The 23,517-nt window shown below is 50.7% G+C and overlaps 1 protein-coding gene across 10 annotated transcripts in view; it reads left to right on the plus strand.

Annotated features, from left to right (window-relative positions):
* Positions 1–23,517, plus strand: part of CHD3 (chromodomain helicase DNA binding protein 3) — a 58,526-nt gene that overhangs the window by 26,811 nt on the left and 8,198 nt on the right. For 3 of the 10 annotated variants that reach the window (XM_066364785.1, XM_066364788.1, XM_066364789.1), the window contains exons 3-27: positions 3,001–3,226; positions 7,782–7,894; positions 8,374–8,544; positions 8,787–8,911; positions 10,832–11,118; positions 11,356–11,486; positions 11,657–11,807; positions 11,985–12,178; positions 12,502–12,735; positions 12,929–13,132; positions 13,648–13,859; positions 16,101–16,232; positions 17,511–17,610; positions 18,033–18,224; positions 18,391–18,591; positions 18,964–19,101; positions 19,381–19,502; positions 19,655–19,828; positions 19,964–20,105; positions 20,523–20,654; positions 21,212–21,329; positions 21,539–21,663; positions 21,829–22,060; positions 22,341–22,507; positions 22,949–23,126. In XM_066364785.1, the coding sequence (XP_066220882.1) occupies positions 3,001–3,226; positions 7,782–7,894; positions 8,374–8,544; positions 8,787–8,911; positions 10,832–11,118; positions 11,356–11,486; positions 11,657–11,807; positions 11,985–12,178; positions 12,502–12,735; positions 12,929–13,132; positions 13,648–13,859; positions 16,101–16,232; positions 17,511–17,610; positions 18,033–18,224; positions 18,391–18,591; positions 18,964–19,101; positions 19,381–19,502; positions 19,655–19,828; positions 19,964–20,105; positions 20,523–20,654; positions 21,212–21,329; positions 21,539–21,663; positions 21,829–22,060; positions 22,341–22,507; positions 22,949–23,126 (4,201 nt within the window). Of the gene's footprint in view, positions 1–2,965; positions 3,227–6,283; positions 6,320–7,781; positions 7,895–8,373; positions 8,545–8,786; positions 8,912–10,831; positions 11,119–11,355; positions 11,487–11,656; positions 11,808–11,984; positions 12,179–12,501; positions 12,736–12,928; positions 13,133–13,647; positions 13,860–16,100; positions 16,233–17,510; positions 17,611–18,032; positions 18,225–18,390; positions 18,592–18,963; positions 19,102–19,380; positions 19,503–19,654; positions 19,829–19,963; positions 20,106–20,522; positions 20,655–21,211; positions 21,330–21,538; positions 21,664–21,828; positions 22,061–22,340; positions 22,508–22,948; positions 23,127–23,517 lie in introns of those variants that run through there. The other 7 variants (XM_066364787.1, XM_066364795.1, XM_066364791.1 and 4 more) reach the window with 5 other exon arrangements.

A 23,517-nucleotide genomic window follows, 5' to 3' on the forward strand; every position in this document is an offset into this window, starting at 1 on the left:
CTAGGAGGTAGACAAACCAAGGCTAAAAAAGTGATAGAGACAGGCAGGCGGAGAGACAGATGGCTAGAGAGAGTGGTGGGCAAACAGCCAGAGAAGCAGACAGACAACCAGGGAGAAAAAGAGGCTGGCAGCCAGTCAGGGAGGAGCAGACCAGCAGGCAGGCAGACAGACACCATAATCGGAGTAAGCAGGTAGAGAGACAGGTGGAAACAAGGATAGAAGAAGAAAAATCAAGAAGTCAGTAGGGAGAGAAGAGAACAGAAGCAGGCCGGCAGGCAGAGGGAGAAATGGACAAGAAGAAGAATCAGGCAAATTAACAAAACTATATGCAAAGCACACCACAAGAATGATGAATGTTTGTACAGGGATGCACACAGCCACCTTTAGCCACCCACACTTGCAGCTCATGGCACATGTGGCAGGCAGGATGAGGACTCAGCACACAAGGTGAGGGCACAGAGGCAGAGACTGTGGCGCATATGATGTGTAGGGTTGTCAACAGACACGTGGGGACACTCTTCCCAGACACACACAGAGGGGCCAAAAGAGGGAGAGTCAAGCACACACGAGGGAGAGGCACATGTGCTCAGAGCCTAGAAGACAGACATGGATAGTTACTTATAACTTATACAGCCTGAGAGTCAAAGGGATGAGTGAAGAATAAAGACACATACAGAGAAGCCCATATACAGAAAACAGAGAATACCCAGATGGACTAGGGGGAGAGAGAGACTGGGAAAGAGGACAGAATACAGTCAAATGGAAGAGGTTAGACTCACACAGGAATGATGTGGGAGCAAAGGCAAGAGAATGCCAAAGGCCAGGTCAAAAGATGGAAATCAGTGTGCAAGTGAAATACAATAGTGTGTGTGTGTGTGGGGGGGGGGGGTGTCACATCAATAAAAACATTTTAGCCTCCTAAATCAAAATCCGCATAGTGTTCCTTGTCACCAATACTCTCTGGTTGCTGCCTACCCTAACCCTCTCTCTTAAGGTGCTCCCAAATCCTGCAAGGGTTGCTGTGTGGCTGGCAGCTAGGGAAATAACCCAAAAGAGAACTGATTTCACAGATATAGAATGGAAGCAAGGAACAGAACAAAATGAGATCAAAAGAATAAGAGGAAAGGAGAAGGAAGAAAAGGGTGACTGACTAGAACAAAAAAAGGTAGAACTGAGCTATTCGCCCCTTTCTTTGCTAGCATTACTCAACTGGCAAATTTCATTTTACAAGTCTCTGGATGAGAAAGCTACTTTTGGACTCCTTTACAATCTTCCATTTGATTCCTGGTGTCACTTTTAAGATAAACACTGGGACACTTGGAAATCAGGGGTCAGAGACAGAAGAAAATGTGAGCGGCATCCCCTACCTCTTTCTTTTTCTCAGTTCCAGTTACTTTTCTCTTTCATGGTACCTCAGTTTCTTCCACTTTATCAGTGTTGGAGATCATGGAGGAAGGGAAATACACTGAAATAGGAGAAAAGAGAAAATCATTTCACAATCTTCAGACTTGACTCTTTCCCCTCTATTCTAAAAGTCTGTTCTACTTACCCCTAAATTAATTTCCCAAGTCAGATGAATTTTATATTCAAGCAATTGGAGAAGGGAAAGGCAAGGTAATGGAGAAAAGAGTGAACATAAAATATACAACAATTATTAATCACAGAGAAGGTTGCGCAAAGGAGAGAATCAAACATGGACTCCTTTGAAAAACCTCAATCATTGTTTATCTATTCACATCTCTCCCCCAAAAGTCACTGGGATTTCTACCACTTTTTTAAAGAAAGAAAAAAAAATCCAGTATCACTTCTCAGTTAAAAGATAACGTACACAATTAAATGCATTTTGACTTCAATGAGGTATGCAGAAACATAGTTATATATAAACATATATTTCATCTTTTTCCTTTTCTATGCCTGAAGGGGAAGAAAAAAAACCCTTCACATCAAACCACTCCCTTCTGAAGTATTCAAAAAAAAAAAAAGCTCTTTTCTTTAGAGAAGGGAGGTGGGGAGGAAGAGACTAGTAAAGAAAAGAAAAAAAAATGAAATGTAGTTGGACTAGTATCTAACTAGTTAACCTTTAACAATTTATGCTGATGTCAGACTGAGCATGAGTACTGATTAATGCCCCCCCTCAAATATTTTTTATAAGGGGGAGTTAAAGCAGCCATTTTTGTTTTATGCAGAAATCCTTCATGCCCCCCCACGCGGGCGCGCGCGGGGGTGCGCGCACACACAGTACACAAGGAAAATATCTATTAATCTGTGCACTAATCAGTTATGAAAAAAGGGAGAAATTTGTGGGTTTCTGGGTAAGGTTTGGAGATGGGGGTGTAACAGGGAGGAGAATGGGGTGGGGGGTGAAAAATGAAATATTAAGCCAGCCATTTTGTTTTAAAAGGGGATTTTCCCCCCTCTCCCTTTCTTCATGGAGGGGGTGGCGGTGCTGGAGGGGGGGTTGTTTTAAAAATAATTTCAAGGCGGCCATCTTAGTGCCTCAGCTCTGAGAAATATTTCTGAGCGCCCCCCTCAGAATTTAAATATATTTAAAGTAACGGAGAGGGGGGTAGAGAAAAGTCGAAAACTTTTATATATATATATAATATATATATATACACACACATACATTTTTTTTTTAATCCCCCTTTCTTGTTCTCTTGGAAGGATAGAAAGAAAAAAAAGTCTTAATTTTTTCCAAGAACAATTTTTGAGGTGGTTTGGCCCACCCCCTCAGACGGCGGCCCCGGGGGTGGGGGTTTCGGAGGGGGTGGCCCGGGGCTTTGGGGGGCTGGGGGAGGCTGTAAGGAGGAGGAGGAGGAGGAGGACGCCGCCGCCGAGGAGGAGGAGGAGGAGGAGGAGGAGGAGGAGGAGGAGGAGGAGGAGGAGGAGGAGGAGGAGGAGGTGGTGGTGGTAGCGGTGGGGGAGGCGGGCGGGCGGTGGGTGGGGGGGTGGTGGGGGGGCCAGAGCCACAGGATGGCTTCCCCTCTGAGGGACGAGGAGGAGGAGGAGGAGGAGATGGTGGTGTCGGAGGAGGAAGAAGAGGAGGAAGAAGAGGGCGACGAGGAGGAGGAGGAGGAGGTGGAGGCGGCCGACGATGACTACGAGGACGACGACGAGGGAATACTCGGGCGCGGGCCGGGCCACGACCGGGGCCGCGACCGCCACAGCCCCCCCGTCTGCCACCTCTTCCCGCCGCCGCCGCCGCCGCCGCCGCCCCCGCCGCCAGGTAAGCGGCGGCCCGGACTCACCCCCCAGCCCAGCCCGAGCGGGAGCCGCCGGCGCGCGGGCCGGCCGGGGGCGAGGCACCCACCGCGCGGCCGAGCCGAGCCGAGGCGAATCCGGGGCGCGGGCGCCGGCTCGGGCCCGTGGCCCCGCGGCGGTCCCGGCGGTCCCGCGGCCGCGGGGCCAGGCCTCCTCCCATCCCCCGCCGCACCCCTCCCCCGCCGCCGCTGCTGCCGCCGCCGCCGCCGCCGGGGCTGGAGAGCGCCTGGGCGCGAACTGCGCGCGCGGACCGGGCCACTCGGTCGCGGCTGTCGGGGGAGGAGGAGGAGGAGAGGTTTTTTTTTTTACCCTCGGCGGGGAGGGGGTAAGCAGGAAACGGCCGCGGCGAAGCCAGGGCCCCCTCCCTGGCCGAGCGAGGGACCGCGGAGACCCTGGCGGCCGGACGGCGGCGTGGGGGAGGGGCGCGTGGGGGAGGGGCGGCCGCGCGGGCACCCCTCGGGCTCCGGCCCGCTTGGGCTTGGATGGGGGAAAGTGGGGTTTCCGCGTGTGGAGCGGACCGCCGTCCTAACCCTCTCCGCTCAGGAGTCGGGAAGGCGGGGGGGGGGGGCGGTGTCCATCGGACCCCCACCTGCGGGGACTTCAGTGCCCGCCAACTCCGCGGCGCGCGGTGGGGGAGGGGTCGTGTGAATGTTGGTAAGCGGCTGAGGACTAGGGGCAGGTGGTGGCCGCACTCCACGCAGACCACTTCCTGGAATCACTTGCTCCTACCCCCCGCTCCCCGCAGCTCGTCATAGGGAGAGCAGGCGCTTAGAAGTGGGGAGCGGGGGGGGAGGGCAAAGTCTGGGGAACCAGATGCCCCCAGTTCCACCTCCTTTATCTCTCCTTTGCTCCGGGCTCTTTTGTGTCAAGTGCGCCTCCCCTCACCCTGTGACCCTGTCAGTCTAGGGTGGCTAAGCTGCCCAGCTGTGATTCTCACGTGGCTGCCATTCACTGTCACTCACTCTCGCTGAAACCACCCACACCCTGACCACGCTGGGGGGTGTGAACTGCCCCCCCCCCCAGCTGTTCTGCAGCTTGACCATCACTCAGCACCCCTCAGCTGGGAGTGACGAGTCACCGGCACTCTCTGAGTAGTTCCTCCAGTGGTGGGCTACAGACCGTTGCCTCGCGCCTGGGGCCCAGCAATGGCCTCTGTCGGACCACACTCCTAGTGAAGTTATTTCTAGTCTCCTTCAGGATAGGCGAGCATCTTTAGGGTGTTAACAGCCTCTGCTTGGGTAATGAAAGGGGTAGCCACACTCCCAAGCCTCTGTGTGCCTTGCAGCACAAATGAACCAAACTTCAAAACGCCTCTAACATCGTTTTTTTTGTAAAACTGTCATATTGATCTGTGTGGCTTATGTGGCAGATGTCCTTTGAGGGAGTGTGGGGTGCTTTATTAAGAGGGCAGGAGGATGCGTGTCTGATCGCAATAGGATAAAGCCCCCTCCCTCCACCACCACCAGGCTTCTCTGAAAAAGGGATAAGTTTGTAGAAAGTTATGTCTGTGAGCCCATTGATTTGCAGAAGGGAAAAGGAATAAAGATTTGTGGGGAAGGAGGGTGGCAGGAATACAGCCAAGGGTCTAAAAAAGGTAAAGAAAGGATGTTGGGTTATATGTTAGAGATTGGCAGCTGTTACCTATTTGCATTTCGAACTTGGAATGTGGTATTTGGGTGTTTTTGATCCTGGATTTAGGTATATGAGGGAAAAGCCTGAAAAAATCTGAGGTTGAGATAGGTCTTTGTGTCAGTACTCCCTCCCCTTTCTCTCTTTGCGTTCTGAATAGACCAGAAGAAACGTCAAATGTTTTAAAAATTCTTTGTTTGAAATGAAAACCCACCTCCTCCGTCTCCCAGGGCAATTTTATTTCCCTTTCAGCCCTCCAAGTCAAATGAGTGACCCAGATACACTCCGCTCCCATGACTTTCTGAGGTAAAACTTTGGGAAAATATTTTTAGTCTGCTCATTATTTATCTCCCAAAATGTGAGCTAAATAACCCTTCTCTAAGGAAATGCTGGGGCTGCCCTTCATCCTTTTCTAGAATATGAATTTGTGCGTATTAGAGGTGTCTATTGTTTTTCATTCTGACTGCTTTATCACCATTTTGTTTTATATTCTTACCCAAGACCAATTTTTCTCCCTTCCCCCCCTCCAGTCTCCTTATATTGTTAAACGTTTAAAATAATAGCGCTCGTATTGATGGGGGAAGGGAGCAGGAAGCCCAAAACTCATTCTTCTCCCTCCCCCTTCTGGCAAGTCTAGAGAAATAATATAACATATAGATGTGATTCCTTGGGGGTGGGGGTAGGGAATGATTGTGGGTGGTGCGGAAAATTCTGGTAGTTTCTTTGCAAAAGGTCTGAAGATACAAACCCACCCCCTGCATGCAATACGCATGTGCAGCAGACCTATTATGGTGGTTCGTTGTGGGGGAGGGAGGGGAATTTGAGAAAAAAATAAATATATGTGTGAGAGATTGATGGTGAGATTAGAAGAAGAGAGGGGCGGGCGGGAGGCGAGGCGAGCTGCGAGACTCCGCCTGCTTTCTCTGGCTGCCAGGCTCCGCCCCTCGCTCCGCCCCCGTCCTCCTCCCTCGCGGTCTTCCCGAGATCTGAGCGGGGGATGTGGGAGAGTCTGGGCTCTGGGCCAGCATTGAGTGGCTGGTGAGACAGAGGTTGGGATTTAGATTTGCCTTCTAGCCCTCCCTTTTCTTTCCTCGCCATTCTGGTTAGTTTCTCCCCACCACCGTCGTCTTCCGAAGCTCGGAAACCTGCTTGAGTGGGGAGTAGATTGAACTGGCTGCGAAATCCCAGGGCTTGTGCCCCACCCCCAGCTGGTGGTGACCCAGGCGTTTCCCCTGATCCTTAGCCAGTTGGCCTGCTCTTGCCACTCTCGGGGCAGCCGGGTTTCCATGTTCGTATTAATCTAACTCCCTGGGGTTACAGAGAGTTGGCTGAGTTGGCTGCTGGGGCATGGCGTCTTACCTACTATTTCCTATCACAGTTTTCACTCTGCAAGCCCCCCCCCCCCCCCCCCCCCCCCCCCCCCCCCCGCGCAGTCCTCTCCTCCCCAGCCTCCCCAATCCTAGAGCGTCTTCCTGCTGGAGTGCTGGAGAGGACACAATACAGGAGCTAGGAGAAGTAGCATTGAAGAGATTCTGAGGCAATGGAAACTGAGGCCTCTGGTGATAATTGTGGCTAATTTTCCCTTGGCTGTTGTGGGAGGAAGGATTGTGTGTCCTAGAGCAAAGGGCTGAGCCAAGCCTGGGCTTTCTTGTCTTGCACAGCCACCTCTGCCTGAGCAAGACAGGTCTGGCTGGTTAGTCTAGTGCTTGCTGTGGGAGGGGAGTCGTCCAGCGCTCCATGTCCCTGTGACGTCAGGGTCTTCAGCATGGAGTAGCTCTGTCTCCTAAGCCTCCACAGACCGGCAGGGGTCATGGAGAATGGGGAAGGGGGGACATCAGGGACGAACCAGCCCCAACCTCTCTGACAGACACTTGGAGAGAAAGGGACTTAGCCCTGCTGATAGCAGGGGACAGGCTGTCCTTGGATTTGTGCTCATCAGTGTGAGTGTATGCTTGTGTGTTTGAGAATACATATGCAGGGTGTATCTGTGTCTATATCTTTGGGTCTCCCATACTGTTTGTATACATGTATGAATGATCAGGATGTCTGGAACTAAATTTGGGAACAAAGGGTGAGACCAAGGGACAAAGGATAAGGCCCAGAGTTCTCAAAGGGAGCAGGGATACGGAAATAGATTTGAAGATAGATTCCAGATTACTCAGGAGGGGGAAGAATATTTAGGTAATTGTAGAGACTTTCTGCTATAGGGTTAGCATGTGGTGAAGGAGCCAGATACTCTGATCCTGTGGGCCAGAAGTGAAAATGACCAGCTGAGAATTTCTTTTCCTCCAGGGCTGTGTTGGGTGACAGGAGGCTGGGTAATCATCTGCAGAAATATAAAGGCTTCCCTCTTCACAAAAAAGGATGTCAGGGCTCCAGGGTATTAGTGTGAGAACCCAGGTGTCCACCTTTGGCTCTCCCTTCTCAGCATCTGGCTTAGGGAGCTGCCAGCTTGTGTCTCCCCACTCCAAGTGCTGGGGTCAGGCCAGGCCAGCAGCTGGGCATGGCTTCCCCAGTTCCTGGGCAGGGTGCCAGCTGGCTCAGTGAGGTTTGGGAAGGCAGGAGGAGCCCTGGCTGCGACTGAAAGGACTTGCCACAGTCAGAGCCCATGACCTAGAGCTGGTCCCTTGTTAGTAGGAGGGGAGAGAAAGGAGTGGTTTGGCTCTTCTTCCCTTCTGACCTCTGACCTCCCATTCAGAACCAGAGCATCCCCGAGTACTGGAAAGATTCTCTGTTTGCATCCAGAGAAGGGAATCAGGTTTGGAGGAGTTAATGCCCAATTTCCTAGAGAGTGAGAGTTAGGAACCGAGGAAGTAAGGAAGGGTGAATCAAGGGGCTGCCGAGACTGGGAACCTACAAACTTAGGTTTTCTGGTGCTCTCTGCTCTACAGATAAAGATGACATTCGGCTGCTGCCTTCAGCCATTGGTGTGAAGAAGAGAAAACGAGGACCCAAGAAGCAGAAGGAGAACAAGCCAGGAAAACCCCGAAAACGCAAGAAGCTTGTAAGTGTTAAGGACTCCTGTTTCTATAGTAAGGCTTAGGAGACCCATTACTAGAGACCTACATTTTTTCTGGTCCTGATTACGGGTTGTGGGGGACTCTGAAGACAGGGAAACCTGATCCCCCTTTTTGGCCTGTATCTCATGTATCTGGGACCCCAACATTACTCACTACAACCTAGTGAAGAGCCCAGTTTTCTATATGATGTGCCTTCACAGCAGAGAGAAGCGGTTGAAAGCCCAGGCTCTGGGGGTAGACTGCATAAATTTGGAGCCCAGCAGTCCTCTGTCTTTTGGGCAATTTATTTAGCATTCTGTGCCTCAGTTTCCTCATCTGCACAAAAAAAGTGGATAAAAATAGATTAGTTACTGTCTTATAGGATTGTTGTGAAGATTCAAAGAGATCATTTGTGTTATGTGCTAAGAACAGTACCTGGCACGTGGTAGGGCTACAGAAATGTTATTTTCTTTCTGTCTCTTAGGACAGTGAAGAGGAGTTTGGCTCTGAGAGAGATGAGTACCGGGAGAAGTCAGAGAGTGGAGGCAGTGAATATGGAACTGGCCCAGGGCGGAAACGGAGGCGGAAGCACCGAGAAAAAAAGGAGAAGAAGACCAAGCGGCGGAAAAAAGGAGAGGGAGATGGGGGGCAAAAGGTGACTAGCATTAAGGAGGGAGGGGAGCAATCAATATTAAAGACAGGCCTGAGGAGGGGGAGCCCCAAGTGGGGGGTTGCTCAGTGGAAAGGCTATACTGGAGGAGGGTGGGGACCAGGCTGGGGGATGGGACGGGAAGCTGAAAACCCAGGGAAGTTAGGGGGTAGGCAGAGGAGCCACGTTGGGGGCCTGGGGTAGGGGCGGGAGAAGCACCCGCCTCACTCAAGCCTGGCCTCTCCCAGCAGGTAGAACAGAAGTCATCAGCAACGCTGCTAATGACCTGGGGCCTGGAGGACGTGGAGCACGTGTTCTCTGAGGAGGATTACCACACACTTACCAACTACAAAGCCTTTAGCCAGTTCATGAGGTGTGGTGGGACTGGAGAGTCCTTGAGAACACTTTTTATTCGGGGGGGAGGCCCTGGCCACTCTGGAATCTGATAAAAGTTGAGAAACTGATCTCCAGAGAAATTCACAACACATAAACGCAAAACCCCACGTGTAATTTTGGGAAATTGCTGTATTTCTAAGGATTCAAGGACCCCGGTCAGGAACCCTTCACAGCTGTGGTGGGGGCAGGGTCATAATTCCAGCAGTAGGTTAGAAATGCTCTAGTGACAGAACCGTGGTAAGGACCGATGACCCTTCTCGCTCCAAGAGTTCCAGTTTCCCCCATGTCACTTCTCTCTAGACTGGAGCTGAGAGATCACGTCAGCATTCCGCAGTTTCTGCTCAGCTAGCAGCCCTCTGCCCCTACCCACCTTCGTCTCTGGCAATAAATGTAGGGCGCTTTCCTAGAAGCCGACCCTGAGCTGCAGGGGCTCCCGATGAAGTAGAGAAGAGCCAGTCCTTTTCGGGAGCGGGTGCTTGAACGGAGCAGTTCAGTGCTCTGGTGGCAGCCTACCAAGGGGTGCAGTCCCAGTGTCATCTTGGGCAAATTACTTCTTTAGTTTGGGGTTTCACATCTGTAAAATAGAATATCAAACTGTGTACCTCCTAGGGGTCTTGTGGGAACTTGACGGGATAATGAACGAAAGCCCAGCACAGTCAGTGCCTGGCTCCTAGGGAGTGTTCAGTACCTGCTAGCTGTCATTGGTACTGTTGTCTTACTACGTCTCTGCTGACAACTGCTTTTGTCAGCACCATGGTCACTCATGTCCCCACAAGAGCCCAGTGCCCCACTGCGGAACACAACAGCCTGGCCCGTCAGACTCCACCTGATGCAGTCCTTCTTCCGGACCCATGGAACTTGTTAGAAAATGCAGAGAAGCATAACATTCGAAAGTAAAATGTCTTTTTAAAAAAATTATTCCATTGATTTGAGAGAGAGAGAGAGAGAAAGAGGGGAGGAAGGGAGAGAGAGAGAGAGAAGCATCAGCTGGTTCTGTTTAGTTGTGCACTCACTGATTGCTTCTCATATGTGTCCTGACGAGTGATTGAACGTATGACCTCGGTGCTCCAGGACGACTCTCCACTGAGTCACCAGGCCAGGGCAGCATTTTTATTGATGTCATTTTTGTTTTATTGTTTTTTATCTTCTGTGCATTTAAATTTTATTTTGCTTTTTCTATTTCTTTTTTTTTAACAGAGACAGACAGAGGGATAGATAGGGACAGACAGACAGGAACGGAGAGAGATGAAAAGCATCAATCATCAGTTTTTCATTGTGGCACCCTAGCTGTTCATTGATTGCTTTCTCATATGTGCCTTGACCGTGGGCCTTCAGCAGACCAAGTAACCCCTTGCTTGAACCAGCAACCTTGGGTCCAAGCTGGTGAGCTTTTGCTCAAACCAGATGAGCCCACGCTCAAGCTGGCGACTTTGGGGCCTCAAACCTGGGTCTTCCGCATCCCAGTCTGATGCTCTATCCACTGCGCCACCGCCTGGTCAGGCTCTATTTCTTTTTTTGAAATTTTTTTTTGTTTATTTTTCATCTATTTTTTCTTTTTTAAACTTTTTATTTTCAAATTGATGTTATATTTTTTTGATTGATTGAATTTAGAGAGAGAGGAAAGCATTTATCTGTTGTTCCACTTTGTTGTGCGTTCATTGGTCACTTCCCGTGTGTGCCCGGACCAGGGACTGAACCCACAAGTTCAGCTTGGTGTTTCGGGATGGCACTCGCACTGACTGAACTAATCAGCCAGGGCCATGATGTTATTCTTAATAGGTCATATTTTTGCCGCTTAGGAATCCTATCTTGCGCATAGACTTAAATGATAAGGGAAAAGGGCTGTTTTCCCAGACCACTTGTCAGGGGTTCGAGTCTTCTGCCTCTGTGTTTACAGGCCCCTAATTGCTAAGAAAAATCCTAAGATCCCAATGTCCAAGATGATGACCATCCTTGGGGCCAAGTGGAGAGAGTTCAGTGCCAATAACCCCTTCAAGGGGTCGGCAGCAGCTGTGGCGGCGGCGGCGGCCGCAGCGGCTGCAGCTGTAGCTGAGCAGGTGTCAGTTGCTGTCTCATCGGCCACCCCCATAGCACCTACCGGATCCCCTGCCCTGCCACCCTCCCCTGCTGCTGCTGATATCCAGCCCCCACTGATCCGAAGAGCCAAAACCAAAGAGGGCAAAGGTAAGAAACTCTTCTTTGAACAACTGTCACTCCCCCACCCCCAAACTGCATGTTCTCAATTAGAGTCTAGAACTTTTCTGTCTTCTCAGTCCTGATTGTTGCAGGAGAAATCTTTCCAGGAAGGACTGTCAATGAAACCATAACCCACAGAGATGAGTCCCGAGGCCCCGGTGACCTCCGTTATTCCAGGATGTCATGACCTCTGCTTTCTCTCCCTCGCTGCCCCACCTTGTTCAGGTCCAGGCCATAAGAGGCGGAATAAGAGCCCCCGAGTACCCGACGGACGCAAGAAGCTTCGGGGGAAGAAGATGGCCCCACTCAAAATCAAACTGGGGCTCCTGGGCGGCAAGAGGAAGAAAGGAGGCTCGGTGAGGACCCTCCCTGTCTGCTGTACATCGAATGGGGGTGGGGGGGTGGGGGCGGTTGAGGGCTGGGCATCCACACATGGTTGATGCGGGATGCTGGAGCATGAGCCAGAGGCCTGGGGCGGGGAGGGAAGTCAAGTCCATCTCCCTGACAGCCACGGGGCCGTGGGCAGTATGTTTTTCAGAGTGACGAGGGCCCTGAACTAGAGGCTGAGGAGTCAGACCTGGACAGTGGTAGTGTCCACAGTGCCTCAGGCCGGCCTGATGGCCCTGTTCGCACCAAGAAACTAAAGAGAGGCCGGCCAGGAAGGAAGAAGAAGAAGGGTAAGGGGTGTTAGTTGTGTGATCCTGTCAGTCTGCTTTCCTCTCATTTCTTCATTGTCTTTCTTATTTTCGATTTTGACTTCTTTGTTCAACCCTTCTCTCTTTCTTTCTCTCTCTCTTACCCCGATCCCTCTGTATTTCTCTCTGTCCCTTTGCCTCTACTGGGGTATATGACAGTCCTGGGCTGTCCTACAGTGGCCGGGGAGGAGGAGGTTGATGGCTACGAGACGGATCACCAGGATTACTGTGAGGTGTGCCAGCAGGGTGGGGAAATTATTCTGTGCGACACCTGCCCTCGTGCCTACCACCTCGTCTGCCTTGATCCTGAGCTTGACCGGGCTCCTGAGGGCAAATGGAGCTGCCCCCACTGTGTGAGTACCTGGTGCCAGTATTTTACGGCCCTCAGGGACCCACCCATCTGTTTCCTCCTTGGTTTCAGTTGTCCTCTTCCTATGCCTGGCTGCCTGGGCTTCTCAGTAAAACAGATGTTTAAATGACCAGGATTCTAGTTTGTTTCTTTCCCATCCCTTTGCCCCCAAATGGACATTTATAGAAACAGGTGTCCTATTCCTCTGTTCCCACCCGTTTTCTGGGTAGTTCTAGGATTTAGGTGTCCTGTCTTTGCCTCTATCTTCCAATCTTACTCTTCTTTCCTTTCTTCTGTCTGTCGCTATGTCTCTCCTTGGCCTCCCAGGAGAAGGAGGGGGTACAGTGGGAGGCCAAAGAGGAGGAGGAAGAATATGAAGAGGAAGGAGAGGAAGAAGGGGAGAAGGAGGAAGAAGATGATCACATGGAATATTGCCGCGTGTGCAAGGATGGTGGGGAGCTCTTATGCTGTGATGCTTGCATCTCCTCCTACCACATTCATTGTCTGAACCCACCCCTGCCTGACATCCCCAACGGTGAATGGCTGTGTCCCCGATGCACAGTGAGTGTACCCATCTCTCAGTGTTTACTGTCAGCCTCAATCCCTTCCCCATCCGGGTCCTGAATGTTGAGCTCTTCCTCTGCTCGGCCCCACACGTTGCCTTTGATTTCCTTGTGGGGTGCCTCTCCTCCTACTCTAACGATGCCTCTTCCTGCCTCTTTCTTTCATTTTCCTGTGTGTGTCCATCCCGAAGTGCCCCGTGCTGAAGGGCCGCGTGCAGAAGATCCTGCACTGGCGGTGGGGGGAGCCGCCTGTGGCAGTGCCGGCCCCTCAGCAGGCAGATGGGAATTTAGACGCTCCGCTCCCTCGCCCTCTTCAAGGCCGATCAGAGCGAGAGTTCTTTGTCAAGTGGGTAGGACTGTCCTACTGGCACTGCTCCTGGGCCAAGGAGCTGCAGGTACGAAGGCCTCTCCGTCCCCCTGTCTGTGACCCCTTTTGCTGCCATTCTCACTGTCTCTCAGCCCGCTATTCTCTGTTCTGCAAAGGTCCAGACTACTTTCCCTCACTGCAGGCCGCCAGCCCTGACACCATACCTACTTCCTCAGTTTGCACATGTGCTGCTCTTGGTCTCTGGTCCTTTCTCTTGGCTTTTGTTAGATTTTTCCCCTTAAATGTAACGTGGTCTTTCTTAATTCCCTCTCTTTCCTTGTGCATCTTTTTTGCAAACTGTATTCTTAATCTTAATAAACCTACTCCCTGCTTTCTTTTGCTGATGACATCCCTGCTGATGTCCTGACTCTGCTCCGTCTGTTGCATTGTATCCACTTGCTTTGGCTTTAGTTTATTAGTATTGTATCCCACCTCTTTTATAATTCCCTTTCCCATGCCTTTTCTCCTGGTGGATTCTTCCCTTTGTTCTCTCTGGATGGTGAGCTCACCTCCTCTTCCCCTTCTTCCTCGGTACCCCGTCAGCTGGAAATCTTCCACTTGGTAATGTACCGAAACTACCAGCGGAAGAACGACATGGACGAGCCCCCACCCCTGGACTATGGCTCCGGTGAGGACGACGGGAAGAGTGACAAGCGCAAGGTGAAAGACCCGCACTACGCTGAGATGGAGGAGAAGTACTACCGCTTCGGCATCAAGCCGGAGTGGATGACCGTCCACCGGATCATTAACCACAGGTGAATTCCTGCTCAGTGGGAAGGCCTTGGTGCTGGCATATGCCGCTCTTGTCGCAGTTATGGCCCTCTGTTAGTATTTGTTAATTAGGTGAATAATTGATCTATTTGAATAAGTCCTGCAGCCCCAGCCCTTCTGGCCTGGTTTCCTCTATGGGAATGAGAGAAATCGGGGGGTGGGGGTGGGGTGGAAGTCCAGTCCAGCACTGACTCTTTTGTCACTGCTCCCTTTCATCTCTGCTAGTGTAAGAAATGATACCTGAGTCTGGGGACCAGGGCTTGAAAGCAAAACATGAAAATCATGATTCATTCCGACCAGTGTTTCTAGTATTTCTTTCTTCGTAGTACTTATTACTGCCTAATGTTGCAGTGTATATTTATTGTTACAGCATATATTTATTTTTATGTTTCATTGCTGCTTCCCTCACTAGAATATGAGGTTCTTTTTTAAATTTTTTTTTTTTTACAGGAACAGAGAGAGAGTCAGAGAGAGGGATAGATAAGGACAGACAGGAACAGAGAGAGATGAGAAGCATCAATCATCAGTTTTTCATTGCAATACCTTAGTTATTCATTGATTGCTTTCTCATATGTGCCTTGACCGTGGGCCTTCAGCAGACCGAGTAACCCCTAGCTGGAGCCAGTGACGTTGGGTCCAAGCTGGTGAGCTTTTGCTCAAGCCAGATGAGCCCACGCTCAAGCTGGCGACTTCGGGGTCTTGAACCTGGGTCCTTCCACGTCCTAGTCCGACGCTCTATCCACTGTGCCACCAACTGGTCAGGCGAATATGAGCTTCTTGAAAATAGGGTCATTTTCTGTTCTGTTCACTGCTGAATCACCAGTGCCTGGCATATACATATAGTAGATGCTTAGTAAATACTTATTGGATAAACAGATGATGTTGAAGTCTAATGGTTTCGTTTTTTTGTTTTGTTTTTTTTAGTGATAGGGTGGGAGGCAGAGACAGACTCCTCCATGTGCCCCAACTGGGCAAGCCCACTAAGGGGTGATGTTTTGCCTGTCTGGGGCTGGTTGCTCTGTTGCTCAGCAACCAAGTCATATTTTTAGTGCCTGAGGTGGAGTCCATGGAGCCATCCTCAGCGCCGGAGGCCAACTTGCTAGAGCCTGTTAAGCCATGGCTGCGGGAGGGGAAGAGAGAGAGAGAGAATGGGAGAAGGAGGAGTGGAGAAGCAGATGGGTGCTTCTCCTGTGTGCCCTGACTGGGAATTGAACCTGGGACATCTACACTCTGGCCGATGCTCTACCACTGAGTCAACCAGCCAGGACCACCTAATGGTGTTCTTTTGTGTGTGTATGACAGAGACAGAGAGAAGGACAGATAGGGACAGACAGACAGGAAGGGAGAGAGACGAGAAGCCTCAGTTCTTCGTAGCAGCACCTTAGTTGTTCATTGATTGCTTTCTCATATGTGTCTTGACTGGGGGGCTACAGCAGACCAAGTGACCCCTTGCTCCAGCTAGTGACCTTGGGCTCAAGCTTGTGAGCCTTGCTTAAACCAGATGAGCCCTGTGTTCAAGCCAGCGATCTCAGGGTTTTGAACCTGGGTCCTCCACGTCCCAGTCCGACACTCTATCTACTGTGCCACTGCCTGGTCAGGCTCCTAATGCTGTTTTTTTTGTTTTTTTGTTTGTTTTGTTTTTTTACAGAGACAGAGAGAGGGATAGTTAGGGACGGACAGATGGGAACCGAGAGAGATGAGAAGCATCAATCATTAGTTTTTTGTTGTGACACCTTAGTTGTTCATTGATTGCTTTCTCATATGTGCCTTGACCGCGGGCCTTCAGCAGATCTAGTATCCCCTTGCTGAAGCCAGTGACCTTGGGTCCAAGCTGGTGAGCCTTGCTCAAACCAGATGAGCCCGTTCTCAAGCTGGCGACCTCGGGGTCTCGAACCTGGGTCTTCCGCACCCCAGTCTGACGCTCTATCCACTGCGCCACTGCCTGGTCAGGCCTAATGGTGTTTTTAATAGTTGATTTTTAGGAAGCCATCCTGAAAAAGTTAAGGAAGTATACTGCTTACAAAAATTAGAGGATATTTCAAAATGAATATGAAGCCATAAAATATCCCCTAATTTTTATGAGCAGTGTATTTCAGCCATTCTAAACTTCATTCTAGAGGCCAACATTGAAGATTAAATGGTGCCAAATTATGCGTTTGCTAATAATTGCATTTATTAATTTTTTCTACTGTGATTCACAGTATTTTTCTCCTCCTGTCTCACAGTGTGGATAAAAAGGGGAATTACCACTATCTAGTAAAATGGAGGGACTTGCCATACGACCAGTCCACATGGGAGGAAGATGAAATGAACATCCCCGAATATGAGGACCATAAGCAAAGCTACTGGAGACACCGGTGAGGGAGCTGTGACACGGGTTAGACGCCTGAGGACAGGGGCCTGAGAGCTAAAGGCTAACCCTCTCGCACAGGCGTCGGGAACCTGTGGCTCACAAGCCAGATGTGGCTTTTTTTTTTTTTGAGTCTTAAATTTTTAATTTGGTACAAGGTAGGATAGAGCATCACACTCACCAAGACAGGAAAGCAGAGGGTGCTGCTGTTCATTCATTTATTGAGCTGCAAATATGTTTATTGAGCTGATATAATATTCAAGGTACTGGGAATATACCAGTGAATAAAACAGGCAAGATTACTAACCTCATGTTTACATATGACAAGCAAAAAGAGAAACACCATTTTACTTGTCTGAAATTGATAAAATAGCATCTCTACTTTGTTAAAATCTTAAAACAAATGGCTCTTTAGGAAAGATTTTGGAATTGAAGAATTTCCTTTACACCATTCAAAATTTTACTGTGTAATTTTATATGGAATAATTGCAAGGAAATTAACTTTATGGAAATTGTTAATAAATGAAAAAATGTCAGTTATTACATAGAATAATCCAATATTCTAAAACTATAACTAAAATAATACCTGCCTTAAATATATATTGGATTAAGTTTGCATTTGCCTCTACCCAAACAGGCAACTGACCAATAATGATGAACCAGAGATACAGATGTGGCTCTTTTGATGGCTGCATCTGGCTCACAGACAAGTCTTTAATAAAAAAATAATGTTAAAAATATAAAACATTCTCATGTATTACAATCCATTTGTTTCCTACCGCTCATGTTCATGGTTGCGGGTGGCTGGAGCCAATCACAGCTGTCCTCCGGGACAACACCAAATTTTTATTGGATACTGCGTAATGTACATGGGTCATTGTATGGCTTTCACAGAATTACATTTTAAAATATGTGGCGTTCATGGCTCTCTCAGCCAAAAAGGTTCCCGACCCCTGCTCTAGCATAAAGTGAAGTACAGCAGGTACAGACCCTATCCAGAATTTAGGACATTGGGAGCCTGGGCCAGGGTGTGTGGGTGGGTTTCTGAAGATGCAGTGTGAGGAACAGAAGAAAGCTTTGGCCTGAGTAGTGGGAAAAGGGGTGCTCAGGAGTAGGGAAGGCGAGCTGGAGAGGTGAAATCCAAGGAGTGAGGGGAGAAAGGCTGGGAGAAAGGAGATGGGAGGAAGTATCGGCTGTGGGAATGGGAGCTAGGTCTGGAGTGGGTTCGGAAGAGAGGGGGTGGTGCCAAGGTCCAGGCCTCACTCAGGACTCACTCTTCTCCCAGAGAACTAATTATGGGGGAGGACCCCGCCCAGCCCCGCAAGTATAAGAAGAAGAAGAAGGAGCTGCAGGGTGATGGGCCTCCCAATTCTCCGACCAATGACGTGAGTCCTCTCATTTGGCCTTTCTCCCATTTCTGGAGCCATGGTGATTAAATATTTCCCAGGGGTGCTGACAGAACTTGCCAGAATTTCAACGCCCTCTTTGAATAGTAGCTCTTCCTTCAGTACTCAGCCTTGTCCCAGGGGTGGCTAGGAGATTTGGCATAAGCGCGAGAGAGCCGCTAGAGACAGCAGCACGTGGGGCTCTTCCATCAGTTGTCTTCCTCACAGCGCTGCCAGGTGTTGTTTTCAGGAATGAGGGGAAGGGACGACCAACTAGGACTTTCATGAGCTCAGTAGAGGCTGCAGGAGAGGGAATTCTAATCCAGCTTGGTATGAGTGCCACAGAGGGTGGGGAGGAGGAGCCCAAGGCCAGAAGAACAGCTGACAGTTCCCTTGAGCTTTTCAACTTCTTGACTCTGCAGCCTACAGTGAAATACGAGACTCAGCCACGGTTCATCACGGCCACTGGGGGCACACTGCATATGTATCAGCTGGAAGGGCTGAACTGGCTACGCTTCTCCTGGGCCCAGGGCACTGACACCATCCTGGCTGATGAGATGGGGCTGGGCAAGACCATACAGACCATTGTCTTCCTTTACTCACTCTATAAAGAGGTGCTGGATTCTAGGGCTCTGATGGGGTTGGCCAGGCTGAGGCCTAGCCTGTACTGGGGAATGTGGGAGTGGAGGGTGAGGGCAGAGGATTGGGGGAGGTGTGTAGCAGGCAGAGGACTAAGGTATACAACCTAGACTAATGGTCTCCCCTACCCTCTGCACTCAGGGCCACACAAAGGGTCCCTTCCTGGTGAGTGCCCCACTCTCTACCATCATTAATTGGGAGCGGGAGTTCCAGATGTGGGCACCCAAATTCTATGTGGTGACATACACGGGTGACAAGGACAGCCGGGCCATCATTCGTGAGAATGAGTTTTCCTTTGAAGACAATGCCATCAAAGGTGGCAAGAAAGCTTTTAAGATGAAGGTAAGCCCCCCTGCCTCATACCTCGTAGACCCTCACATCTGTCATTTCTTTGACCCAAGCAGGAATTCAGGAGTTCCTTTATTCCTCACTCAGCTTTCTTCCTCCTTTACCCACCCTCACGCCTCTGCATCCCAGCCCTGGAGACGTAGTCAGTGCGCCCAGGGGTGGACATCAATCTGTTCATCCTGGACATGTGGTGCAAGTTTGGGGGCTATGGTCATTAGTCCCGGCATGGAATCAAACAAAGTTGGAGGACAGGATAACTGGCTCCTTTTGGGAATCATGGTCAGGACACGGAGTCTTGGTACAGAATAGGGCTGGATGTGTCTAGGTGCTTGGGTGTCGGCTGAATGGACAATGTTTTGTTGGCAGAGGGAGGCCCAGGTGAAGTTCCATGTTCTCCTGACATCATATGAGCTGATCACCATTGATCAGGCAGCACTTGGATCCATCCGCTGGGCCTGCCTCGTGGTGGATGAGGCCCATCGGCTCAAAAACAACCAGTCCAAGGTGAGTGAGGTACTCAGACCTCAGAAATCTAAGGTTGTGGACGTCTACTTGCCTTAGTCCCGAAATACTAAGTTTTGGGGACTTTTCTGCAGTCTAGGAAGCAAGATGCCTGGAAAGCTCTGGGGAGAAGTCCAGGTTGGAAGAGGGTGAGGGCTAGGAATTTGGGGCCTCTGATCCTGAAGAAAATGGAAGCTGGAATCAGGAAAAGGTTGATGCTATGGGCCAACCACTTGCTGCTGACAGGCCCTTTCTCCTGTCCTTTCTTGCCCCATTTTCTAGTTTTTCAGGGTCCTCAATGGCTACAAGATAGATCATAAGTTACTGCTGACAGGGACTCCATTGCAGAACAATCTGGAGGAGCTTTTCCACCTGCTGAACTTCCTCACCCCTGAGAGGTTCAAGTAAGTAGCTCCTCGGGGGAGTCTGCAGAAATGAGAAGTAGAGGGGCTGAGAGAAGTGGGTACAGGATTCAGCTGAAGTGGGGAATGCAACCTGAGGTCAGGGGCCAAGAACCCGACAAACTGTTCATTTTCTTATCCTCTCTGGCTCCCAGCAACCTGGAGGGCTTCCTGGAGGAGTTTGCGGACATATCCAAAGAAGACCAGATTAAAAAACTGCATGATTTGCTGGGGCCGCATATGCTGCGGAGGCTCAAGGCTGACGTCTTTAAGAACATGCCAGCCAAGACGGAGCTCATTGTTCGAGTGGAGCTGAGTCCCATGCAGAAGTGAGCTGCAAGGCGGGTCACCTTGGGCGAGGGCTTGCAGATTTGCTGGCAGCTTTCCAAGAGTTGGTGATCAAGTGCCACATCCTAATCACCTATTTTATTATGTTTCTTCAATGCCCCCATCCTGGTCTTTAGGAAATACTACAAGTATATTCTGACTCGAAATTTTGAGGCCTTGAATTCACGAGGCGGTGGGAACCAAGTGTCACTGCTTAACATCATGATGGACCTTAAGAAGTGCTGCAACCATCCGTACCTCTTTCCTGTGGCTGCTATGGTAGGTACAAGAGCTGGGCACTGATCACTGGAAGTCTGGCTTTCTAAAAGTGGGAGGAGTTGAGCATAGGGCTGCAGCTGGGCTGGGAGCCCAGGGACCAGATTTCTGAGAGGAGTAGACATTTAAAAGACATGGAGGCTGGATTTGAGTTTCTGGCTTTCTAGGCTCAGTCAGAATATTGGGTCACGTTTTTTTTTTTTTTTTTTTTTTTTTATTCATTTTAGAAAGGAGAGAGAGAGAGAGAGAAGGGGGGAGGAGCAGGAAGCATCAACTCCCATATGTGCCTTGACCAGGCAAGCCCAGGGTTTCGAACCGGCGACCTCAGCATTTCCAGGTTGACGCTTTATCCACTGCGCCACCACAGGTCAGGCTGGGTCACGTTTTTGAACCTTTTCCTTCTCCTTCCCTTTTTTTCAGGAGTCCCCCAAACTCCCCAGTGGGGCTTATGAGGGTGGAGCACTCATTAAGGCATCTGGGAAGCTCATGCTGCTGCAGAAGATGCTTCGGAAGCTGAAGGAGCAGGGACACAGAGTGCTCATCTTCTCGCAGGTGACCCAGCCCCTCGCTCCCTCTCACCGCAGACCAGTCCCTTACTTCATCCCTGCGCCTGCGCGCCGCGAGGCTTAGAGACGGCACGCTTGGCCCCTGGCCTCTGGTCTTTGGAACCTGTAGTCCAGCTGCTTTTAAGGCAGCTGCAGAGAAGGGGAGGGTGAAGCATCTGCCTCTTCAGGGAGATCTCTGGGGACTGGTACTATTTTTTCACCTTATTGGAGAGGGGAGGAGAGTACAGACCTTTTAGAGATCTGATGACAGCTATAGGTCCACTCCCCAGAAGAGCTGCACGATCACACAGTTGTGTACAGACTTTCAGGGGGTTCGTAGATTTCTTTGAAACCTTTTCATGGGTCTCAGAGAAGAGCCTCTGCTGTAGAAGAAATGATCTGAAATTAAGAGATTATGACAAGAATTGGGAATGGGGGAAACAGTACCAGGGCATAGGGATACAGTGGGCATTGTAAGGGTCGGGGCTGAGGGCAAGTAAAGGGATAGTCAGACAGGGCACACCTCTCTGCCTCCTCGTCTGGACTCCTTTCTTTTCCCTCCAGATGACCAAAATGTTAGACTTGCTAGAGGATTTCCTAGACTACGAAGGCTACAAGTACGAGCGCATCGATGGTGGCATCACCGGTGCCCTGAGGCAGGAGGCTATCGACAGATTCAATGGTAAGGGGCAGATGCCTTGGTTCCCACTGGGTGCTGGAGACCTGAGGACCTGTACTGGGTCCCTGGGCTTGGAGGGGCTGGCGAGGGCATTAGCCACTTGGGCTTTTGAGTTGAGGACATGGTTGTTTGTAGTCAGGCAACATCTAGGAACAGGTAGACTGAGTTGCTGTCTATAAGAAAAGTCTGATCTCCTAATTCACACCTCCCAGCTCCTGGGGCCCAACAATTCTGCTTCCTCCTGTCCACCCGAGCTGGGGGCTTGGGCATCAATCTGGCCACTGCAGACACTGTCATCATCTTCGATTCTGACTGGAATCCTCATAATGACATCCAGGTAGGAACTTGCCTCCTGGTGCTCCTGCGCCATTTGGTGAGGAGACACGGGTTCACAGAGGAGGGTTTTGTGTCCTGGGGTCAGGCGAGGGGAGTAGAAGGCCCTTCCTTAAGCATGAGAGTGGCATCTCCCCTGGCACACTGTCATTTTCCCTCGCCCCTGCAGGCCTTTAGCCGCGCTCATCGGATTGGCCAGGCCAACAAAGTCATGATTTACCGGTTTGTGACTCGGGCGTCAGTGGAAGAGCGAATCACACAGGTGGCCAAGAGGAAGATGATGCTCACCCACCTGGTGGTGCGGCCAGGCCTGGGCTCCAAGGCAGGCTCCATGTCCAAGCAGGAGCTGGACGACATCCTCAAGTTTGGCACTGAGGAGCTGTTTAAGGATGAAAATGAGGGTGAGAACTCTTTTGCAACTCCCTGAGAACTGGCCTCTGCTATGCCGGGAGCGCTTCTCTTCTGAAGCCCATAAAGAATAACTGTGCAGTCTATGGAGGAAGGTTGGCCTCTTTCTGTACATACAGGGTTGAAAACAAGTCGCTACATTGGCTTCCAGGGAAAGGGTCTTTCTCCGGAGCGCCTGTGGAAGGGATCCTTTACAAAAGGGATCCTTTTAAAGTTCTGCCCGGGGTTCTGGTTGGAATTCAAGAGTTCCTTCTTGTTCCCCATGTCCGACAGGGGAGAACAAGGAAGAGGATAGCAGTGTGATTCACTATGACAATGAGGCCATTGCTCGGCTGTTGGACCGGAACCAGGATGCAACTGAGGATACTGACGTGCAGAACATGAATGAATATCTCAGTTCCTTCAAGGTGGCCCAGTATGTGGTGCGGGAGGAAGACAAGGTGAGAGGCCGGGGCTATGACTGTCCGTCCCGATCCGATTGATGGGCAGTGTCCTTTACTGGACCTCGAAGTAGGAGGATCCCCTTTCCTCTCACTTTCTTACTTGGTCCTTTACCATAGCACCCAGCAGAGAGCGGTAGTGGGACACAAACAACTCCTTGGTCTAATGGGTGAAATTGGACTTGGAGAGGGACTCAGGCACAGAAAGCACCGAGTGGAAGGTGGACCTTCTGGGTCAGAGCTAGAGGGACGCAGAGGGCACCAGAGGAGAGGTTTTAGAAAAAGGAATTGAGGGGAAGTGGATTGAAGGTAAGAGATAAGGAAAAGGAAAACATGCAATGTCCAGGAAATTGACACAGAGTTGAGGAGATCCAGAGGCAGGGACTGTGCGAAAGGCCTGGGTTGAGGAAGGTGGCCGCCAGCGTTCCTTCTGCTGTCCAGATTGAGGAGCTCGAACGGGAGATCATCAAGCAGGAGGAGAATGTGGACCCTGACTACTGGGAGAAGTTGCTGAGGCATCACTACGAACAACAGCAGGAAGACCTAGCCCGGAACCTCGGCAAGGGCAAGCGGGTTCGCAAGCAAGTCAATTACAACGATGCCGCTCAGGAGGACCAGGGTGAGGACTGCCCGCCCTTCCCGTGTCGGAACTGAGAAGCCGAGTGCTGAGGAGGGGTCTGGAGGCTGGAGCATGTAGTAGGAAAGAGAGAGGCCTAGCGGTCAGGGTCTTCCTCGCTAAAGGGGGAGCGATTAGGAGGATTGGTAGGAGCTCCCTGGAGGCCAGGAGGATTTGCAAACTATCTAAGTTATTTGGTGGCTGCGGAGGGCTCATGTGGACACCCAAGAGTCCTTGTTTAGAGTGGGTTAAATAGGATTCAGGAGGTGCCCGGAGATAACGTAGATGGTGAGTGGACGTGGCTCACGGTATGTGGTCCCAGAGGCAGACTGTGGGCAGTCACTCAGCATCCCCAGGAGGCATCCAGGCAGAACAGGCTTGCCCGTGGAGCCAT

Source organism: Saccopteryx leptura, chromosome 2, assembly GCF_036850995.1.
Source record: "Saccopteryx leptura isolate mSacLep1 chromosome 2, mSacLep1_pri_phased_curated, whole genome shotgun sequence".
NCBI lineage: Eukaryota > Metazoa > Chordata > Mammalia > Chiroptera > Emballonuridae > Saccopteryx > Saccopteryx leptura.